At 43.5% G+C, this 19,495-nt stretch overlaps 1 protein-coding gene across 3 annotated transcripts in view; it reads left to right on the top strand.

Annotated features, from left to right (window-relative positions):
* The window catches only part of LOC108899020 (C-terminal-binding protein 2), an 88,511-nt gene that overhangs the window by 30,848 nt on the left and 38,168 nt on the right, over positions 1-19,495 (top strand). For 2 of the 3 annotated variants that reach the window (XM_051066544.1, XM_051066547.1), the window contains exon 2: positions 8,075-8,310. In XM_051066544.1, the coding sequence (XP_050922501.1) occupies positions 8,241-8,310 (70 nt within the window). In that variant the 5' untranslated portion in view covers positions 8,075-8,240. The remainder of the gene's footprint in view (positions 1-8,074; positions 8,311-19,495) is intronic. The other variant, XM_051066545.1, reaches the window with a different exon arrangement.

The following is a 19,495-nucleotide window of genomic DNA, read 5'->3' as shown; positions in this document are numbered from 1 at the left end:
CAGGTCAATGTTGAACCAGGATGATGATCTGTAAACTGTGATTGATGTTTACCACCAACAGTTTGACCATTTGCCTTCATTTTTTACTTCCAAATTAGTGTGCCGTGTTCCCAGACCTTAGCAATTAACTTGGTGAGTGCAGTGTTATTATACCAATAGGACTGATGGCCAAAAACTACGAAAATTAGACAAAGTAGAATTATCCTCTTAAGTGTTCCTGGCTGTGTGAATCACCGTCCTTGTGTGTTGCAGCACAGCCCTCGTACACACTCTCTCTCTCTCTCCTCTCTCTCTCTCTCTCTCTCTCTCTCTCTCTCTCTCTCTCTCTGTTCCTCTCACCACTCTGCTCTGGACTTTATCAACACATTGTTTGACTTGGCCTCCTCCCAATGTAAGCCCAAGTACAGCACAGAGTTGGCTGTCTCACTGTCCGCAGGGAGAGGGCTGAGCGATGTATGTATGTGTGTGTGTGTGTGTGTGTGTGTGTGTGTGTGTGTGATTGTGGGCACTTTCTGAAGGGGGGTGAGGGGTGGAAGCACCTCATTCTCCTGGACCAGGAAGCTGTGAATCACGCTGGCACTTCCTGGAAGGACTCAGAGGGAGCCGGGCTGGGCCTACTGGACCCAGGCGGGCTGTCTGAACCGGAGCCTGGCCTCTCGCTGACACCAAGCTGGTGGCGAGGGGAGCTCTTACCTCACTCTCGCAAAGGCAGGCCACGCCCTCCCTCTGCTCACCAGGTTGGCACGCTGCAGGCGTTTTCCTGTACTGGGAAGTGTTTTCAGCTTTGGCGTCGGCTGTGGCTTGCACTGATAACCTCAGCCTGTGGAACTTTGAGAAACAAGATTTTATTGATTGGATGTAAATAGCACCAGGTGGGCTACAGTAGCCTGGATTTCGAGCACTGTTTTGTTTGTGTATTGCAAGACTAAATTTTCATTACTGATGCCACTAGTTCAACAATTCTGCAGTTTGAAGGCATTCGGTTTGGCATGCTTACTGAGCTAAATATAATAGTGTCAAGCTGTCACCTGCCTACGCTGTCACAGGCCTCATTTAGTTCATGGAAATCACACTCTCCCCTGTCTGAGGTGCTGAGGATATGGGCATGTAAGTTGATATTAATAGTAGAGCTGGGTTGGTGCTGCAGGGTGTCCACACCTTCCTGTTTTCTCTTTCTTTGTTTTGGCCCTGCACTGACAGATTTACCTCTGGAGGAACTCCAGAATCTGAAAGGGAAAAATGGCCTCCATTGTTCAAATGGGGCTCTAGTGGAAAGAAAACAGAGGGTTTTTTTTTTTTTTGAAGAAGAAGAAAATAACAAGGGGGTAATAATGGATTGCAATATCAATAGTATAAACAACCTTGTCATTGAGATGTGTGTTTGTTATTTCTAAAGGAAATTGAGGGGATAGAGGTATTTTTTCCAGTGAAGTGTGCCTCTTTGGGTGAAGGCGTTAAGTCTCAGAGAGTAGTTTTACTTGCTTTGAGGAGGTTCTCATTTCTGAGTCTCTGAAGAGGCTCGCTGAGCTCCGGCTTTTTGATAGGAATCAGCTGTAAGAGGGGTGGATATTGCTGTGCTTTTTCCTTGCTGCACACTGTCAGATAACTTTAACAGTTGTCTCTCCTCACAATTTTCCTTTCAAACTCCGCTGGGAAATTAAGTCAGGAGAAATAACTGCTGAAGTTATCCAACTCTATCTTAAAGCAAGTGCTTCGTGTTTTTACAGTCTTGGCAAGGATTACCTCAGAACTCACATTGAGACATTACATTGAAATTCAAAGAGGTTCTAGCATCAGCTGGGAAAGATAAATACAGACTCTAGAGCTGCAGTGCATTTGACAACTCATTGAAAGATTTCATCTAAAGCTTCCCCCGAATGAAATATAATTTGTCAGCTTACTAAAAATAACTAGTTAGATAATCTTAATCTTTCTAACTGTCCATCCAATACAGATAAAAATATTCTGCCTCTGACTGCCTGTACTTGAACTAAAAAACATTTCATCACTCAGCACAACGAGGCAAAGCACTGTTTTTCCAAAAAAGATGTAACTTTGTCCAAATATTTTTGGAGTTCATTCCATCTGATGATTGATAAAATCCCTGTGGATTCAATGGGGTCTCAGTATTTTCACCACATACTGAAAATGTGGTTAGATTGGCTGTAAAAGATTGTAGTAGAGAATAAGGATTTATGGTTGCATAATACAGTTCAAACATATCTAAATCGAAAGACTATTCCCTTTTAATCCTACCTCATTTTAATCTTTGGAGCCTTAAAGTAGGAATCATATTAGTGTAGTGTTCAACAGCACAGCAGCTGTTGAAGATTTTTCATTATAATTACAAGACAAATCTTGAAATTAACTACCAAACTAGAAAGTACTCGGAATGCGTACCTCTGCCAAGTCTGAACAGTCCTTCTACATTTGATTTTATATTAGAGATGCTCACTAGTTTGTAATCTGTATCTGGATTTGCATCAAAATAAACAAAGTGATAAACTGTTTGGGGATATGTGTGCCAAATTCCTTCATTCATTATTTTGCTTAAGTAAGTGCTGTAGCTGATGAGAAAATAACAAAGAGTGTTTCTTAACAAAGAAATCTTGTAGGGGGAGGGGGTATGGATAAGCACCAAAAATAAATCACTGGGTGGTTGGTCTGTGGCCAGAACTTGTGCCAAATTTCACTCAAATCTGTTACATTTTGACAGAAATTGCAAAGTAACAAACAGAAAACGGAAAACAGAACCTCCTTGGGTTGCAGTCATTATCATAAATCAAAATCAATGAAGTAAATATTTAAAACCGGCAAGTGCTATTGTTATGTTAATCACATGGTTACTGTATGTGCAGACATTTGTTGCTGAAAGCTGCATGTCAACAGTCAGTGCCTACTACTCAATAAAGAAAGTGTTTAATGCGCTCAGCGTCCTACTTTTTCTCTTCTGTCTTGTGTTCCAGCTTTCAATCACACCTAACCTCACAAAAACATAGGTGGTGTTGAAATTAAAGTAAAATTCAGTTCTGATTGAACACTTTGACCCAGTGTGAGTCAGCTGCAAAACTCTGTCAATGCTGTGGGGTCACTGTGCTTTAATAAGTCTTTAATATTTCTCAGCATTGATGAGGTTTTTTTTTTTTTCTTGCCAGAGGATAGACCAGTCAGGTGAGAAATACAACCTAGTCTTGTTATGGATTGGAAACATATTGAGTATGGATTTTCTAGATTTATCCATCACTCGAAATCAAGGCCTAGATTAAACTAATCCCTTCAGCACTGGGAGTTAACTGGCATGTGTGGAAATGTATTGCTGTTAGATATCGCCTCTAAATGTCACAACCTGCACTGTGAAGCATCAGAACAAGAGTCTTCCCTTCAGCAGTGAGCCCTGAGGCTTCACTAGCACTTCTTTGCATCCTTAGAAAGTAGCAGAGTCTTAGTGGAGCAGACCCCAAGGCTTAATGTCAGCAAATTAATTATGGATTCACCCAATTAGTTCACAAACTACGCTGTGTTCGAGGGAAAATGATCATTCCCCCAAATGACTCGTCTATTCAGTTTTTGCCCCAGTGTGCATTCATTGTGCCTTTCTCAGAACTGTGTGCGTGTGTGTATGTGCGTGCATGCTTCAACTGCATGTGTGAGGCGACACGCAGCAGGCAGGTAGCCTGACCTTTTTAATTATTCAATCTCTCAAACTCATCCACAGACGCTCTCTTAGGTGCTCTCTCTTTCTGTCTCTAGTTTAGCTTCTTAACAATCTGTCCAAACACATTTCTGTCTGTCTTAAACAAAAGGAAACTTCCTGTCTCTTCTGTTCTTGAGGCTCTTCCAAATCACACTGATCTCTGTCAACACATGAAGTGTTACTGTAACTGTAATGACTGGTTCTTTTAACTGTGTGAGATTGCCTCAGATCAGTACCCCCCCCCCCCCCCCCCCCTTTTAATAAAGTAAGTAATCACTGCTCTCTAATGAGAGTCTGTCAGGGGCGGTGCTCACATCTATTTACCAAACCAAATTATTTTCTTATTCTGGCAAAGTCAATTAATCACATCTGAGACAATTCTGTTAGTGTTTGTCTCTCAATAGGAAGATGGATTGCAACAACGGTGGCGTCATCAGTAAATATTATCACATTACAAGAAGATGCTATTGCAAATTGATTCAGTTTGACTCCTGAGTTTTCATATTCTCTCGTGGTTGAAGTCATAATGTTGAATGGAGACTGAAACTAGGACTGATAATGATTATTTTCATTAGGTACTCAAATCTCTTAAATCCCTTTTCTGATGCATCAGTGACTTGTTTAGTCAATTAAAGATCAAAATATAATCTAAAATACCCATCACAAGTACACAGTTTTTCATGATACAAAACAGAGAAAAGCAGCAGCTCCTTATAATTGAGAAGGTGCAACTAATGAATGGTTTAAGGCTAATCGGTGACAGTCAACAAAAATTGTTGTCAATTAATTTTATGTTGGTCGACTTGTCAGTTAATTGACTCGTTTAGTTTTAGGACTCAAAACTCAAAGGTTTTCAATGCACAGCAGTATAAAATTGAAAAACATACAGTTATGTTGTTTTACATTGTTTTAGCACTAAGTGAAACCACTCCTTCATGTGTGTTTGTGTCTGTCTGTTGTGCTGCATTCAAATCCCCCCACTGACTGGCCGCCCTTCCCCCCACCTCTGTGGACAGTTATCGGACAGTGATCCTTGTGTGTTGCTGACATTGAGGGGAGTTTGTGGAGTGTGATTGTGCTCACAGTGGAGCCGTCCTTGGGAGACCGAGGCGGCCGTCACAGATATGGATTCCTGCATTTAATGTCCCGGCCTCTCGCGCACAAATGTTTCTCTTTCAATGAGCTGTGGCCCCACAGGCGGGGAGTTTTATCGATCATCTGACTTTTACTGCCTCTTAAATATTAAGATTCATGTATATGACCTTTGTGTTTGGATTGAGAGTGCAAAATCCCTGCCTAAATACCCTTTCAGGCCCTGCTGGCGTTGTTTCAGTTTTTCTTTTGCCCTGTTTCATCTGTTTTTATGCAAGCATGGAGGTCATGCTTGGCTGTGTTTTAGAAAGTAATTTTAAAGTTTTGGGACCTCTCTCTGCTTGTAGCCGGCTGAGGAAATGAGTGCAGCAGAAAAGGAGGGGAGGAGAAAAGGGGATAAGAACTGGGGAAGGTTTGGTCACTGTGTGGGTCTTGTTAGCCTCTGTGAGCGCTCTTTTTTTTTTTCTACTTCACTCCCTCCCTCTGTGTCACTCTCACTCTCTCTGTCTCACACACATGCACACACACACAGTCCTGGAAGAGGGCCCGGGGATTGATGACTCTGTGTGAGAGACCTCAGAGGCAGCAGCACTACAGAGAGATGGACAGATGAAAAGGAAGGAGGAGGGACGGGGAGAAGAACTGAAATGAATCAAGTAACAGGGTGAGGCCTTCCAGCAGGCCGTTAACGTACTGGAGCCAGACTGCCGCCTTGTTGGAAAGATACACTGGAAGTGACCCTCTCTGTGTGGCTTCCTCACATCAAAATTTCTCTTTTCTGACTACAGAAAACACTAGTCACAGATATGTCCTATGAAAAAGAGTTTAAAGGTACGTTCTTGATTTATTGTGTAGCTGTTTAGTCCAGAAACGCAGAAACAGTGGAAAATACATCAGTTTCCCAAAACCCACGGTGATGGCATTAGATGTCTTATATTGTTGGACCAACACTCCATTTGATAAACTGTGACCATCAAATCTTTAGCTTTTTTGCTTGAGAAATTACTTAAATGACTAATCGATTATCAAAACCATTTCAGATAAATTTTCTGTCTATTGTCTAATAGATTACCAGGCTAGTTATTGCAACTCTAAAATTGTGCAGTGTCTTTGCGCATTACTGCCACCAAGTCAAAACAGCTCCACAGGGTAGCTTTTAAAGTCTAAGTAAAACGAATGTGGAGTCTAATGAAGTATTTCAACTCGACACAAATTAATTATCTTGGTGACGTAGCCTTGTTGTTAATGTAGGATTGCATTTGCCAGACACTGCACTTAAAAAGCAGTGGCTTCTCTTCTAAACATTTTGTTCAGAATGTTCTCAGAGACTATTTTAAACTACATTTTTGGCTTGATTAACAAGCTTCGATGATGGCCTAGTCTGAACATTTGTCTCAGGTCTTAAATGCTTGTCTGGACATCTAGAATTGCTCTTGTTGTTGTTGTGCAGTTTGCACTCTGCTTTGATCCAAAAGTTGAGTGTGTATACACCCACCTGCCACTGAAAGCAATCATGTCTGGGCCCTTCTTTGGGGTTGTCACAAAGCATTCTGGGAAACATGCAAAGTCCTTAAATGAGGAGAAAATAAACAACACAGGTTAAGAGATAAATGACCTAATGGCTGATGGTATCTAACAGACAACAGATGCCCCTCAGACATATTTCTAAGTGTCTGGTGACATATTTATGAGGTGCTGCAAACTGCTCTGTGTATTTTCCCAGTTTGATGGGTCTGTATGCTCCCATATGTGTAGACATGTCCTGATAATGTCACATTTCACAACCGCCCACGCCAGACCTGAGCTCCAGCCCTGACCAGCCAATTCTGACAAATTACACTGACAACTGAAGCGAAGACGAACTCACATCCACACCATCCTGATTTCTCACAGATAATGATGGAGGGTTCTGTCTCTTCACTGAACTCTTTACCTTCTCGTCTCCCTTCACTTTTCTTTCTTCCAAATCCTGACTACAAAGGACTGATGAAGACTTCAAGTAATAACTTTGCCCTAATGCTTTCTGGCAGAAAGAGATGTTTTCATGGTCTCAGCACTTTCTGAGAGGAGGTGCTTCTGGCTCTGGTCCTAGACGAGCACGATGTGGCATTTGCAACATTTAATCCCTCTCGTGTTGCAATAATTTTACCCTAATTCACTAAGATGCTGATCCTCGCTGGGCTCTTTATGTTCTGCCAGTGAAGAAATGCATACGCGTCTGTTTTCTCTCTAACAAAGATGCATTTGTGCAAATAATTGCCTGCATGTCTGTCAGTGTTTGTGAATTGAATGCTTTGTTGTGTAACATTTTCAGCTCGCTCAAATTTCTGAACTTCTCCTAAACTAATGCATTCTGAAAATGCCAGTATGATTACAATTGCAAATCTACATTTTGGTCAAAATAAGGCTTGAGTCAAGCTTAAATTAAGCTTTATTTTTGAAGCTGGAAAAGTCTGAGCTTTGAGGAGAAATAAAGAAGTGGTGGATTGACACTTTATTCTATAGAGGTGTAACTGAGATAGTGTGCTTCACTCTGAGTAGATTTTAACTACCCTCTGTTGGCCTGAATGTGTCATTACACGACAGTCTGTCAACCTTCAGGTGCAGCATACCAACTGAAGAGCCTCTTTTTGTCAGATGATAAATCTCCCCTCACAAGCTCTATCAGCTTCTTTCACACTCCCTTAGATCAACATTTGTCAGATGAATAAGTATTTCTATGCGCACTTTGTTTTCAATGGCTTTGAGGGGAAAAAAAAAAAAGGAAAAAATTTAGTTGCTGTTTGTCTAAGTTGAGATACCTCAAATGTCACCACGATCAATAAGGAATGCGACGAGTGACAAGCTAGATGGAGCTTCAGATGAGTGTTTGTCAGTGAAAGAAAATGCACCTCAAACGGTGGGAAAAGTGGAGCTTTTAAAGCATGGAAGCTTTGTCACTTTTTTTTTTTTTTTTGGTAGAGCAAATAGGGCACTTTGTCGCCAACAGTATCTGAGTAAGGGTATGTGTGCGTGTGTGTGAGAATGTGTGTGATTCACTGATTTTCTGTATATCTATTGCCTGCAGCTTCCCAGGCTCTTTGTGAGCAAGAGGCTGAGTGACTTTGTAGTCAAGGACTCTTTAATGCCTTCCCGTGTCACTTAGGTTTTTTTTTGTTTGTTTTTTTTTTCACTTGTACATCAACAGTGTGTTTATATACAGTATAAGTGTGTGTGTGTGTGTGTGTGTGTGTGTGTGTCAGTGTTGTGTTTAACCAGGTTTCTCCGTGTTTGTGCCTTTTCTTGCAGGTGTATGTGCCGAGGCGGTATGCCCCGGGGAATAGTGCTGACAGTGCACTAGGAGTCTGAACCTTGTCAGTATTTTTCTGGCTGAGGAGGAGAGGTACCCTGCCGCGCCGTGCCGTGCTGTGCTGTGCCGAGCCGTGCCGTCCCGTGCCGTGCTGTGTTTGACACCATGTCCCTGACTGACAAACACAAAGTGAAGAGGCAGCGGCTGGACCGGATCTGCGAAGGTAAAGTGATGAGTATGTCCTCCACTTTTTTTCTTCCTTCCATGTGCACTCACACTTAATATCTCTGTACTTTCTAAACAAAATACTGTGCTTTCAAGTGCCTTTTCCAGTACATAGAACTAGCGCTGCGGAGGTGATCACATCATATTTACAATCACGATTTTAGTTTTCACAGTTAATTAAACTTAATCTGGGTGTGATATTGACGCTTTGGGCTTGGAGCTTCAGTGCATCAAGTCAAGTGCTCTCTTACTGGTAAATTATCTGATAAACTGCTTCATAATCATGGTCTCAGTGTAATTCTGATTATCATTTTACCATAATTTAGTAAGGACTGGTTTGTTAATTTGCAAGAGAAAAGATTGAGCTATTGTTACTTTGTTCTTTGATTTCCCTTACTGACACTGCTTCAAAGCTAGCCAGCCATCCTTATTGTTACTAGCACAACCCTAAGACCTACTGGTGATCAATACCCATTGATTACTATAATTTTCTCTTGGCACACAGCACATGTCAGATACCACAGTAACCAGTGTATAAATGTTGACCTCAGCAGCAAACGGTCATCTGGTGGATGTAAATAAGATTACTGCTTTACTCTGGCCTCTCTGTGAGCCGCTGTTTGTTTGTGTAGGAGTGTCTGTTATGTGACTTATGGTTATGGAGAGTCTCTAAACATCTGAACTCAAGTTAGATTACCGCAGGGGATTGAATGGTTTCTATCCTGTCACGGCTGTTTGGAAGCAGCCAATTTTACACCACAAACTCTGGTGATTATTAGGCTTTAGGTTGTGGATTAAGGAGCAGTGGTGTTGTATTGAAGGGCCTGAACATAGAATAGGAGCCTCCCTGCTGTGCGCATAGCTACAAAGTCGGCCCAGGCAACAAGAAATATGAGTCTTTGTGTGGGTGTATAAACTGTGTCTGAAGCCTTGTGGATGTGCATTTTTAAACCCACTTGTTTGACTTTGCCCAGTGTGTGTGTGCGTGCGTGCACATGTGTGTTTGTGTGTGTCTGTCAGACTGTGTCCTGAGGTAAAATCGTCTCCTCGCTGCTGTCTGGGTCCCCGAGAGGCTTGTTAAGCCGCTGGGCCCTCCTGGAGCCAGCGCAGGGAGAGGCAGACATGACTGCAGTGCTGGAAAATGAAGCTAGACGCACCATTACCCCCACTGCCAGCATATTTGTTTTGCAGCATGATGTAAGCACCTCAGCGTTGTGCGCATGAAATGAAGGACATATGCTGCGCATCCTGTATAAGCCCATAGTTAGACCCAAGAAACGTGTAATTTTTGATCTCAACCACAGTTGAATTTTTGATCCATAGTAGTTGTAGCACTTTAAAATGCACAAGGAGAATACATAACGGTACATAATCAATGTCAGATAATAAAAAAGAAAACCTAAGAAAGAAAATATAATGCTTCATTCTTAAAGGCGATAGCCAGGCTAGAGAAAACAATGAGTCATGTTTTGCCCTATAAGTATCAGAATCAAATTTTAAAAAGTTCTAGTATATCAAACTCTTTTAACTGTGTTCCCCTGTTGTGCATTACATTAGACAAAACTCTTTGTGTGTGTAAACCAAAAACTGAGAGGAATAATTGAACATTTTGGGAATATGCTTATTTGCTTTCTTGATGAATGTTCTAAGATCTGTGCTGCTCTTGTATAAGCTACCACCAGCATGTGGTTAGCTTAGCTTAGCACAAAGACTGGAAACGAGGGGTAACTGCTAGCCTGGCAGTAGCTTCACGTATAGTCAACAGATATTTAAGTGGTATCAGTCACTGGTCTGAGCAAGGAAGCATAAGTGTATGTAAGTATATATGACAAGCTTTTCCTTCCAAAAGGATTCATTTTTATCAGTTAGTTAATAATTATTTAGTCATTTGCACATATGAGTTTTGTAAATATGACAAGATTATATCAGGGTGCTAGGACTCCACTGAAAGTCGATAAGCAGCACTATTAAGTTATTTTCCCAGTCCTAATAGCGAGTCGTAAAAATAGTAATATTTCATAGCACAGGTGGATCGTTCATTGATAGAAATCCTTCCTGATTAGAGTGTCGGTCCACATCCAGCTGTTGCATCTGTGTGAATCAGACATCTGAGGTAGTTAGTCATTCCTGAGGGAACAACAGTTAGTCTGCTCTGCTGGGCATGAGCTCAAAGCCCACAGGAGACGCACAGAGAGACGGTAACAGGTGTTGCTGTGATGCATGCAGAGCTACTTCATAGCGAGCGTACCTGTCGATGTTCCTTCTCTCTCTATCACACACACACACACACACGCACACACAAATACGTATGCATACTCACATATACACACATGCACACACACACACACACATACACACACACACACACACACACACACACATACACAAGCTCTCCAGATGGCCATCATACAGGATCAGTGAATCAGTCCTCTGGCGGCCATTGTGAGGGCGTAAAGAAAAAAAAACAGCTTGTGATTTGTGATTTGTTCACGAGCCAATGACCAGGCAAAGTTGTCCCACTGATTGCATGTAGCTGCGTGATAAGGCTGCCATGGTGATTGTCTCCGCATAAGGAGAGAACACACATGAAGCAAGGCTCTGCTTTTTGTTTCACGTGCAGGTAAAATCCTCACAGGGGCCTATTTTGGCTACTGTCGGGAGTAACTCATCTTAGTCCAGGTTCACACTTCAGCCAGGCCCGCAGTTTGGCAAACGGATACAGACCAGCTGAAGCCGTGATTCGTGCTGTCTCTCCTCAATCTCTTTCAAGCGGAAACCTGGAACGTTCTCTTTCAAAAAAACGTCTGCTGAGACCGCACTCTCTTTGCACTGTCCAACAGAGCTTTCGCCTTTGTTTCTATTGTTTTCCCGACACTGAAAAACAACTCTTGTCTTCCAAGACCGTTTCCAATGCCATGCAAAGTGCAAATTGTGTTTTTTTTTTTTTCCCTATCATACCATTGCACAAGTTGTTCCTTCTTGCTGTTTTACATTGGCATTTATGGCAGAGGGATCAGAATTGCGCTATCTAAGGAAACCCGGTGGCTAGATGACAAGGCTGATTAAGCCATTAAAGTCCTTGATATGTATTTAGCATAATCTGGCCTGTCTGCAAATAAGGAGGCAGGGAGCTGGTTGTGACTGTTTTTATCAAAAGCTGCTAGTTAGCTCAATCAAAGCAGCTGCTGGGAAGCATCAGCTTTAATTCGGTGTTATGAGGAATAGAGAGGAGCTCTCTCTCTCTCTCTCTCTCTCTCTCTCTCTCTCTCTCTCTCTCTCTCTCTCTCTCTCTCTCTCTCTCAGGGGTGAAGAGATTCATTTCTGTCATCTGAAGAGATGAGGAGTGATCAGCCATGGTCCATGTTCCTCCCAGCCTCAGGTCCTTTCATGTTCTCAGCTTAATTTGAGCTGAACCAATGTTTATCATTCCACCGCAACTGGGCTATGTGGCTGGGAGGGAGGACAGTTCTGCTCCTGATCTGTTTTTTTTTTTTTTTTTTTTTTTTTTTCCCCCTTCGCTAAGACTGTTGTTTTGCTTGTAGACCGCAATAGTGTTCTCCCTCTGGGTTAGATTAGAGCTGCTTTAATCTAGTCGGATAGTGTTTTAATCAACATCTGCATTTTATTCATGTTGTGTTACATGATGGCACTTTATGGTTGCGTAATTAGAATATAATTTATCCATTATTAGCAGTTGAACAAAACACATAAGTAGTTCAGCAGACGGTTGTTCTAGTATTGATTATATCTGTTTATAACCAATACACATGTTCATTTATGTTGTGTAAGCTTAACTGAGACTTGCATCGAGTCGAAGACTGTTAATCTAAGTGTGCAGCTAGTGGTTATACTTTATACTAGCTGTAGTTTATTAGCTCAGAACTGAGAGAAAATCGGAATGTAACAATAACATGTTGTCTGATAGCTACAAGCTTTTTGGTCTTTTATTTATTCAGTTGTTATTTGATGAAGCCAGTTTCATTTACAGTCAGGTGTCCATTCTTTTGCAAATACCATTGTCTTGTCTGTCCTGTGCTTCAAATGGACAGACAAGACAATGTGTGTGAAATGCTTTACACTGTTACACGGCTGCTTGGGTTAAGACAGCATTAAACACTGATGAATGACTATATTTCTGCTTATAACCATATTTAAGTGTTTTTTTCGTTTAACTAGACTCCATTTCTTTTTCATCAATGACGTGGAGGCAAATCACATTTTCTGTTCTATCCTTTCTTCTCCCTCTCTTGCTCTCCTTCCCTCCCTCTTCTCTCACTCAGCTGCACACTCCTCATCTCTCCAAAAAGCAAGCGGGCTGTCGTCTCTCCCTTCTGTCTGCCCCATCTGTGATGCAGTATGGGCCACTGGCTTGATAATGATAGGCAGGCGGAGCGCGGGGCTGCACACGAGGCGAACGGGGGAACAAACCAACCCCGCCAAAATGAAAGACAAAACTCGAATCGGTCGCCTCACCAAGTCTACCAGAGGTCTCGCCCCGATGATAAAAGGTTTGCAGTAGCGTCTCTCGCTCTGCCCCGCGGTCCTCCCACCCGTGCAAGTGTGTTACACGCTGTGTCATAACAGCCGCAGAGATGCGAGGTGGTAGAGAGGCGGAGGACAGTGTCTTGATAACACAGCAGATGTGAACCCTCAGAAAGCCATCGGACCAGAATTGGTACCATGTGTTTTTCTTTCCTCGTTGCCCCTCCCTCCTCCCTGTACTTGTGTCAGAGCAAGAAAAGGTCCAGAGGCTCGTTAAAACTTTAATATACTGTACAATCACAGTAATTGAGTAGAATTTTCAAGTTCTTGCAGTCATGGTTTTAATTTATGAAGTCCCTATGAAAGTTTAATGGATCAGCAGTTGTAGAGTCGCAGCTATGTAAATCATTCTGCAGCTATCTCTGCCTGCGCTGCCTGCCAAGTCCTGCCGTTAGCGTCCTGTGCCCTAGAAAGATGGCCAGATTGCTCCAAAGGCATGACTGTTGCTGGACGTCTGTTCAACACATTGTACCTAGAGGTCTTTCACAGAGCTCTATGATTGGCTAGTGTGCTACCAAGCCGAGTGTTGGCATCAATTCTGATGCTGTTCACCAAATATCCACCGTGTAAGTTTGGGGCCTCTTTTCTTCTGTTATATTATTCATGCTAGCAAGTACAGGGTCCCTGTTGCTTGATGAGTGTAATATAGCATGCTCACTTAATTATGGAGCAGCTCTCATGAGAGGCATATCAGAGGATGTAGACAAGATGAATATGGTACCCCAGCTTCTCTTGCTTATGAATTGTGGGAAATGCTGCAATTTGCATGGCAGGAGATATGATATGCCATATCCTTGTTTCGGTTTTAGCAACACCAGCCCAGCCGTACTTGAGATGTTTATTATTGTTATTAATATTTTGTCGGGAAGCGGGGATCTGAGTGACACACGGCCCTGGAAGGGGCTTATTAAAAGAAGTTATTGTCGGCGATTGCCGTAGAGAGATACAACACAGTGATTAATGGTGTGTTTTACAGCTGACAAAAAAGCGCAGGGAGACTTAGACCTGGGAGGACAGCACTGAGAAATCACTGCAAGGAAATTGCTAGGTATGCTTTACCTCCAATGAAAGAAACCATCCTTCAGATGTGCATCATCATCCTGGACTGTGCAGGGCCATAGGGAAGATGAAACTGTTCTGATTTCTGTTTTGTTTTGACCTACTTAATGTTCTCCAATTTGGATGTTCCATAATGAAACAATCTGTTTTTTTTGTTTTTGCTCTTATATCATGATTGCATCACTTAAGCTCTAAAATAAAAACAAGCTGGTTATAGCGTTCCTCTGTGACTTGACAGGTAGTGGGACAACATAAACAGATGCAGCACTGTTAGCAGTCGCTTGTCACTCCTAAACTGTAATAAATTTAGCCCATCTCAGTCACGCTGTCTCTGTGTCTCAGCTTCAGGAGCATCCAGATGATGTCCCCTGGAGACTTGCCGCAAAAAACTCTTCCTTTAAACCCCTGTTGCCTATTTCAAACAGAAATAAAAGCACAGAATAGAAACAGGCTGGTAGCCATCTAGTTGTCACGGTCCAGTGAAGTCCAATCATATCCCCTTCCCCTCATGCCTCGTCCCATCCCACAGTGTCTGTCTTAGAGGTGAAGTCAAAGCTGGCAGCCTCCCCGCCTTATCAGCGTTTTTCCCATCACACACTTATCAGAGCTCCCTTTTCTTCTCCTCCTGCCACAGTTTTTTTTTTTATCCTTTATTTTTGTTTACATTGCTCTTGTCATGGCAAGTAAACACCGGCAGTTATCTCTGATGGCAGCATCTCAGATAAGCCACATCTGCTCTCTTGTACATCTGGTGTATGCAGGAACAAAGTGTTAGCTCTGCGAGAGGAAATAAGACTCAATTGGTAAAAGTGCAGTTCATGCTGATTCATTTTGTGAATCAACATTTTCTGAAGCGGGCATCGCATGGCCTCATTATGACAGTGTATTATCTGACACATTTCAAGATATAGATATGTTGCAATTATACTGATTTGAATATCTGACATGTTAGAATTTGCTGCTATTCTGTCATTCATATCAATTTATTTTTTTCAATTTTTTGATGCTTTATAACACATTAGTCATCTAAAATCATTTATTTTTAGCTCTAGTATACATCAAACTTTCTGAATTACTCAGAAATCAATGTTGTATAACATGACTGGTTACAAAGACACTGCACACGTAAAGCATGTATGGGTATTTGTATGTGTGTATTTACATATGTGAATCTGTCATTGCCCAGTAGAGGAGGCTGTGCATTGCATTCCTCCTGATTCGACTAGAGCATCCATTTGCGTCCTTCTAGTAGCCGTGGGATTGAATCTGACCCCTCAGTAGTACTTATGTGTCTGGCCTATGCACCCCCCTCCAGGGATAAACTGCAGCAAGCATGTCAGTCCCCAACCTCCCTGGTCCCTCTGGGAAGATCCATTCATGCCCAGAGGGATGTCGGCTGCAGGCCAGTGGGTTAGCGCTGACCACTAAGCACCATAAACACTGTAGCTTTACACTCCGTGAACACACCCAGGGGCCTCGGCAGCGTGCTGGCTATGTACACTATCTGGTTCAAGTGATGTCACAGGGGGGCAGTGGATTTAAGCAGGTTTTAGTTTGACGCTAATCCCCTTGTGGCAAACGCTGTAGACGAGAGGACTGTCCCTGCCAATGGCGTGCATCAACCCCATTGGATTAGTGCGTCTTGTCCCCTCCTCCACTCTGTTGTCATTGTCCAGCATGTGTTTTTAGCCCAATTTCTTTACCCTCTGCCTTAGTTTGGAATGTAAGCGTGATGCCCAGCACAAACGTGATATCTGCTGTAGAATGACGTAGAGCCTCATCCTAAAGGTGTGTTTTTTTCTGTTTGAATGTGTGTGTGTGTGTGTTTGTACTCATGCTATGTGTTTGTCATGTTGTGTCTCTCTCCTCATGGATTTCTAATGTTTCCAGGGCTGAATTATTTAGATAGGCTGCCAGCAGGGAGCTACATGATACACACACTTGAGAGTGAGGGGAGGGGTGGGCCCTTCAGCTGCATATCAGGTAAAAGGGTACCTCATGCTTCACCTTTTCTCCTCTTCTCTTCACTCCTCCTTTTTGATTGGGGGTGAGTGTAACTGGAGAGTTGAAACACAATACCCAGCTCTATTTTCAGCTTTTATAGCTGCCCGCTTTATTGTCTTCACTGATGCCTAACTCAAGTGAGCAGTCGCATTTTGGTGGCTCTCTGGGCCAGCGTGGTCCTGAATGGACTGAAGGCCAGAACGACAGGGCTGTGAGTCGCTGTCACTACTGTGGCACCATTTCGGGGCGTAGGAATTCTCTGGCACTGGGTGGGGGAGACGGTGGAACGTGGTTTCACCATCACGTAGATCTTTGTGAGAAACAGGATCCAGTCCTCCAGTCCTCCCAGTTCAGGCAGATCCAACAGGATCGGCATGGGCAGCAGCTACTGAGGAAGAACTCTGGCGCCCGATATGAGCAGCAGCCTCCACCTCAGGCAAGCGATGGCAGGTCGGGCCTCTGCACCACCTCAGGATTACTACATGGCTGACTGCTACCTTATCTGGTCAGCCACCTGAGGAGTCTGGGTTTTATAGGGATAACCAGCACCCGCTCACCAGATCAGCCTCGCATTATGGGCCCAGCGGCGGGGGGGTGAGGCCTGCCTGGGATCAAGGACAGGCGAGGGCCACACCTTCCATGCTGGCCTCTGCTTCTACACCTACCCCCGCACCTCCTCCCCCTCCACCTCCACCCCCGCCTCCTCCGCCACCTCCTCCCCCTCCGGTCCACGAGCTGAGCCGTTTGTACAGGGAAACTCTGGGATCTAAGATGATCTCAGACGTCCAGCGTATTGGTGGCAGCTCTCCTGTTCCTGCACTCTACGGGGTCCAGCCCCCTCTTCCTATTTACGCTGCTGAGCCGCCGTCTCTCTCTGCTCGCCAAGCTTATAACAATATCAACAGCTTGTCCCTGGACCCCCGCCAGCCAGCTGCCACCAATTCAGTGGTGGACCCAGCTTCTCAGGGAATGGACGGAGCTCTCCCCCGGGCTTACGGAGCTATAGCCTCCCAGAGGCTGCCTTACGACCCAAACTATGACCCCAGCTCAGCCATGGTGGCTGCCACAGCTGGAGTGACCTCCAGCCTGCCTCTTCACCATCCCAGTGCTGCAGATCCCAAGAAGATGGTGGACCCTACCTTCCTGGCTTTCCTGCGAGCTGAAGGCTTGGCCGAGAGCACGATCACTCTCCTGCTGCAACATGGCTTTGATAACACTGCCACACTGGGGATGATGGAGGACCATGATGTTCGCTCCGTGGCCCCAAACTTGGCCCAGGCCCGTGTTCTGTCCCGTGTAGTGCTTGGTTGCAAAACAGGTGGGACAGCACCACGTACACGATCCAACAGCTTCAGCCATCGCAATGACCTCTACATGCAGCCCCAGGGTTTGACAATGGACCCCAGCCTGATGCAGCAACCTCCCACCACCATCCAGACTGTGTCCCCCAGGATGGGAGAATTTCTTGGCAGAAGACCCAGCAGCGCACCCTCCCAACACCTCCTGGAGACGACCACCTACCCAGGAGCGCGGCCCCTGGCAGGTGGATCTTTTCCAGTCAGTCCCGGGGGATATAGCAGCGCTGTGACTCAGGCAAGACCATTCTCCATGTACAATGCCCACACTGGTCTTGCCATGTCTGCTCTTGGACAGCAGCCTCCACCAGCCCCAGGCACCCCTGGAGCGGCACCCAAAACCTTTTCTGGCTCCTATTCCCCCATGGAGCTGATGAAGAGAGCCCCTAACCTTCCCCCAGCATCGCCAGTGGCAGTGCAAAGCCCCCTTCATAGCCCCCAACTTCTCCGGAAAGGAATCAACGCTGCTCCAGAGAGTACGATTGTTCCCGTAACCTCTACCTCCACTCTTCAAGCGCAGAATCTTAACAACACCAAGTTGGTTGGACGTCGCACTGGTCCACCTGTCATAGTCTCAACCATGGTCACCACGCCTGACACAAGTAATGTCAAATCTCACCTTTCTCACTTATTTCTTGCAAACCCTCTCTCCTCTATCCTTTATCCTTGTAGCTGATTAGTATTTCTTTCTCTAGGTATCAGTAATAATTTTCTTTGTCGTATAATAGAGATGTTTTGGCCACACTACACAACACCAGACTGACACTCTTTTTGAATAGAGGAGTAGCATGTAAGATGCATCTGACAAGTTAAGCAGCTTTGCTCTGAGAGGTCTTTTTTTAAATTACATAACTATTTATACATGTATTGCAACAGAGTTGTGTCATTTGCTGGAGGGGATCCTGTCTCATCATCAAGTTGAAACATTTCTTATAAGCTCCAGTTATTGAGGTCAACGCTTCTCAGTCTTTTTCTTTCATTTTGTTTATTTGTCAGAATCATTTTGATGAACAGTGTGATTTTTGGAGTTGTTTTCTAGCTCCACCTTGCTCTTTATAAGTTTCTGGTTTCTTGTTTGTTCACTTGTTGTGGTGAAAATTTAACAATGGAATGCACTAACAAAATAGTTTGACAAAAAACACATGCCTGCTCTAAATAGAGAATAGTGTTTACCAGCTGCTCTCTTAGTATACTCCTACATCTCTTTTTTATAAGACAAACACATAAACATCCAGCCTATCTATAGTATGTAAAAGTTTATTTGCTTGATGCAAAGTTGCTGCCATTCTATTTTACACTGGACTCTCTCCTAATCAGGGACTTAACTGCCTCAAATCCAGTTACACTAATTGGATGTATAGTTGTGGATACTATAATAGGAAACAGTTTTTTATAGACACGCTGCTTGAAATTCTGGTTGCATTGCACTGCAGCTAAATGTTCTTTCACATACTTGTTTGTTTGCACTCATAAACAAAGTCAGTTGTTGTCATCTCAGACAGTAGGAAATTTGAAAGGAAATTTCCTGAGCTCTGTGCTGTGCTTTTCCAAAGCATCCCACAGCTGAAGCAGTATGTGGTATATATGATTAAGATGATTTCCAATGAGCAACAGCAATTACAATGCTCATTTACAAATTCTGAAGAACTGTTTACATTTTTCTGGAGTGACAGCCATGAAAGAAATTACTTTTGAAGGTTTCATAAGTGCGCTGTTGCAAACAACAAGCACAAACTTGTCTTTTTTGTTTGTTTTCTATAACAGTGTTTTCTTTTTAACCACATTCCTGTGAATGTATTTATTGTTCATCTTCAGTGGCCTCGCAGAACACGTAATGATGTTTATTTTTCTGTAGAACTTCTGTGTCTCATACAAGGTTAATGCAAGTAGTGTGGCAGCTTGGTACATTCAGTTTACAGTGAGAGGAAATTCTCCAGCGAGGCATCATCTCAGCTTATTTTTACACATAAAGGCCTTGATTTCTCCTTTTAACAAGCTGATATATTTCCCTGCTGATGAGAGCTGATGAGCTTAGGGAGGAATTAAATCTTTTAACCTTGCTTTCAGCCATGTAACCCTGTGTCTTGCCTGCCTCTCTAATGGGTCTGTGGGCTGCTGCACTTGTTACAGAGTAATGACTTTTATGAAGTGGCCTCCCTTCATGTGTTGTCAAGGAAATAAGAAGCGAGGTACAAGATTCAGAGGAGGGGGGTGAGGGAGAGTTGCGAGGGGGAG

Source organism: Lates calcarifer, linkage group LG23 (genome assembly GCF_001640805.2).
Source record: "Lates calcarifer isolate ASB-BC8 linkage group LG23, TLL_Latcal_v3, whole genome shotgun sequence".
NCBI lineage: Eukaryota > Metazoa > Chordata > Actinopteri > Centropomidae > Lates > Lates calcarifer.
This window is presented reverse-complemented; position numbering and strand designations above follow the sequence as displayed.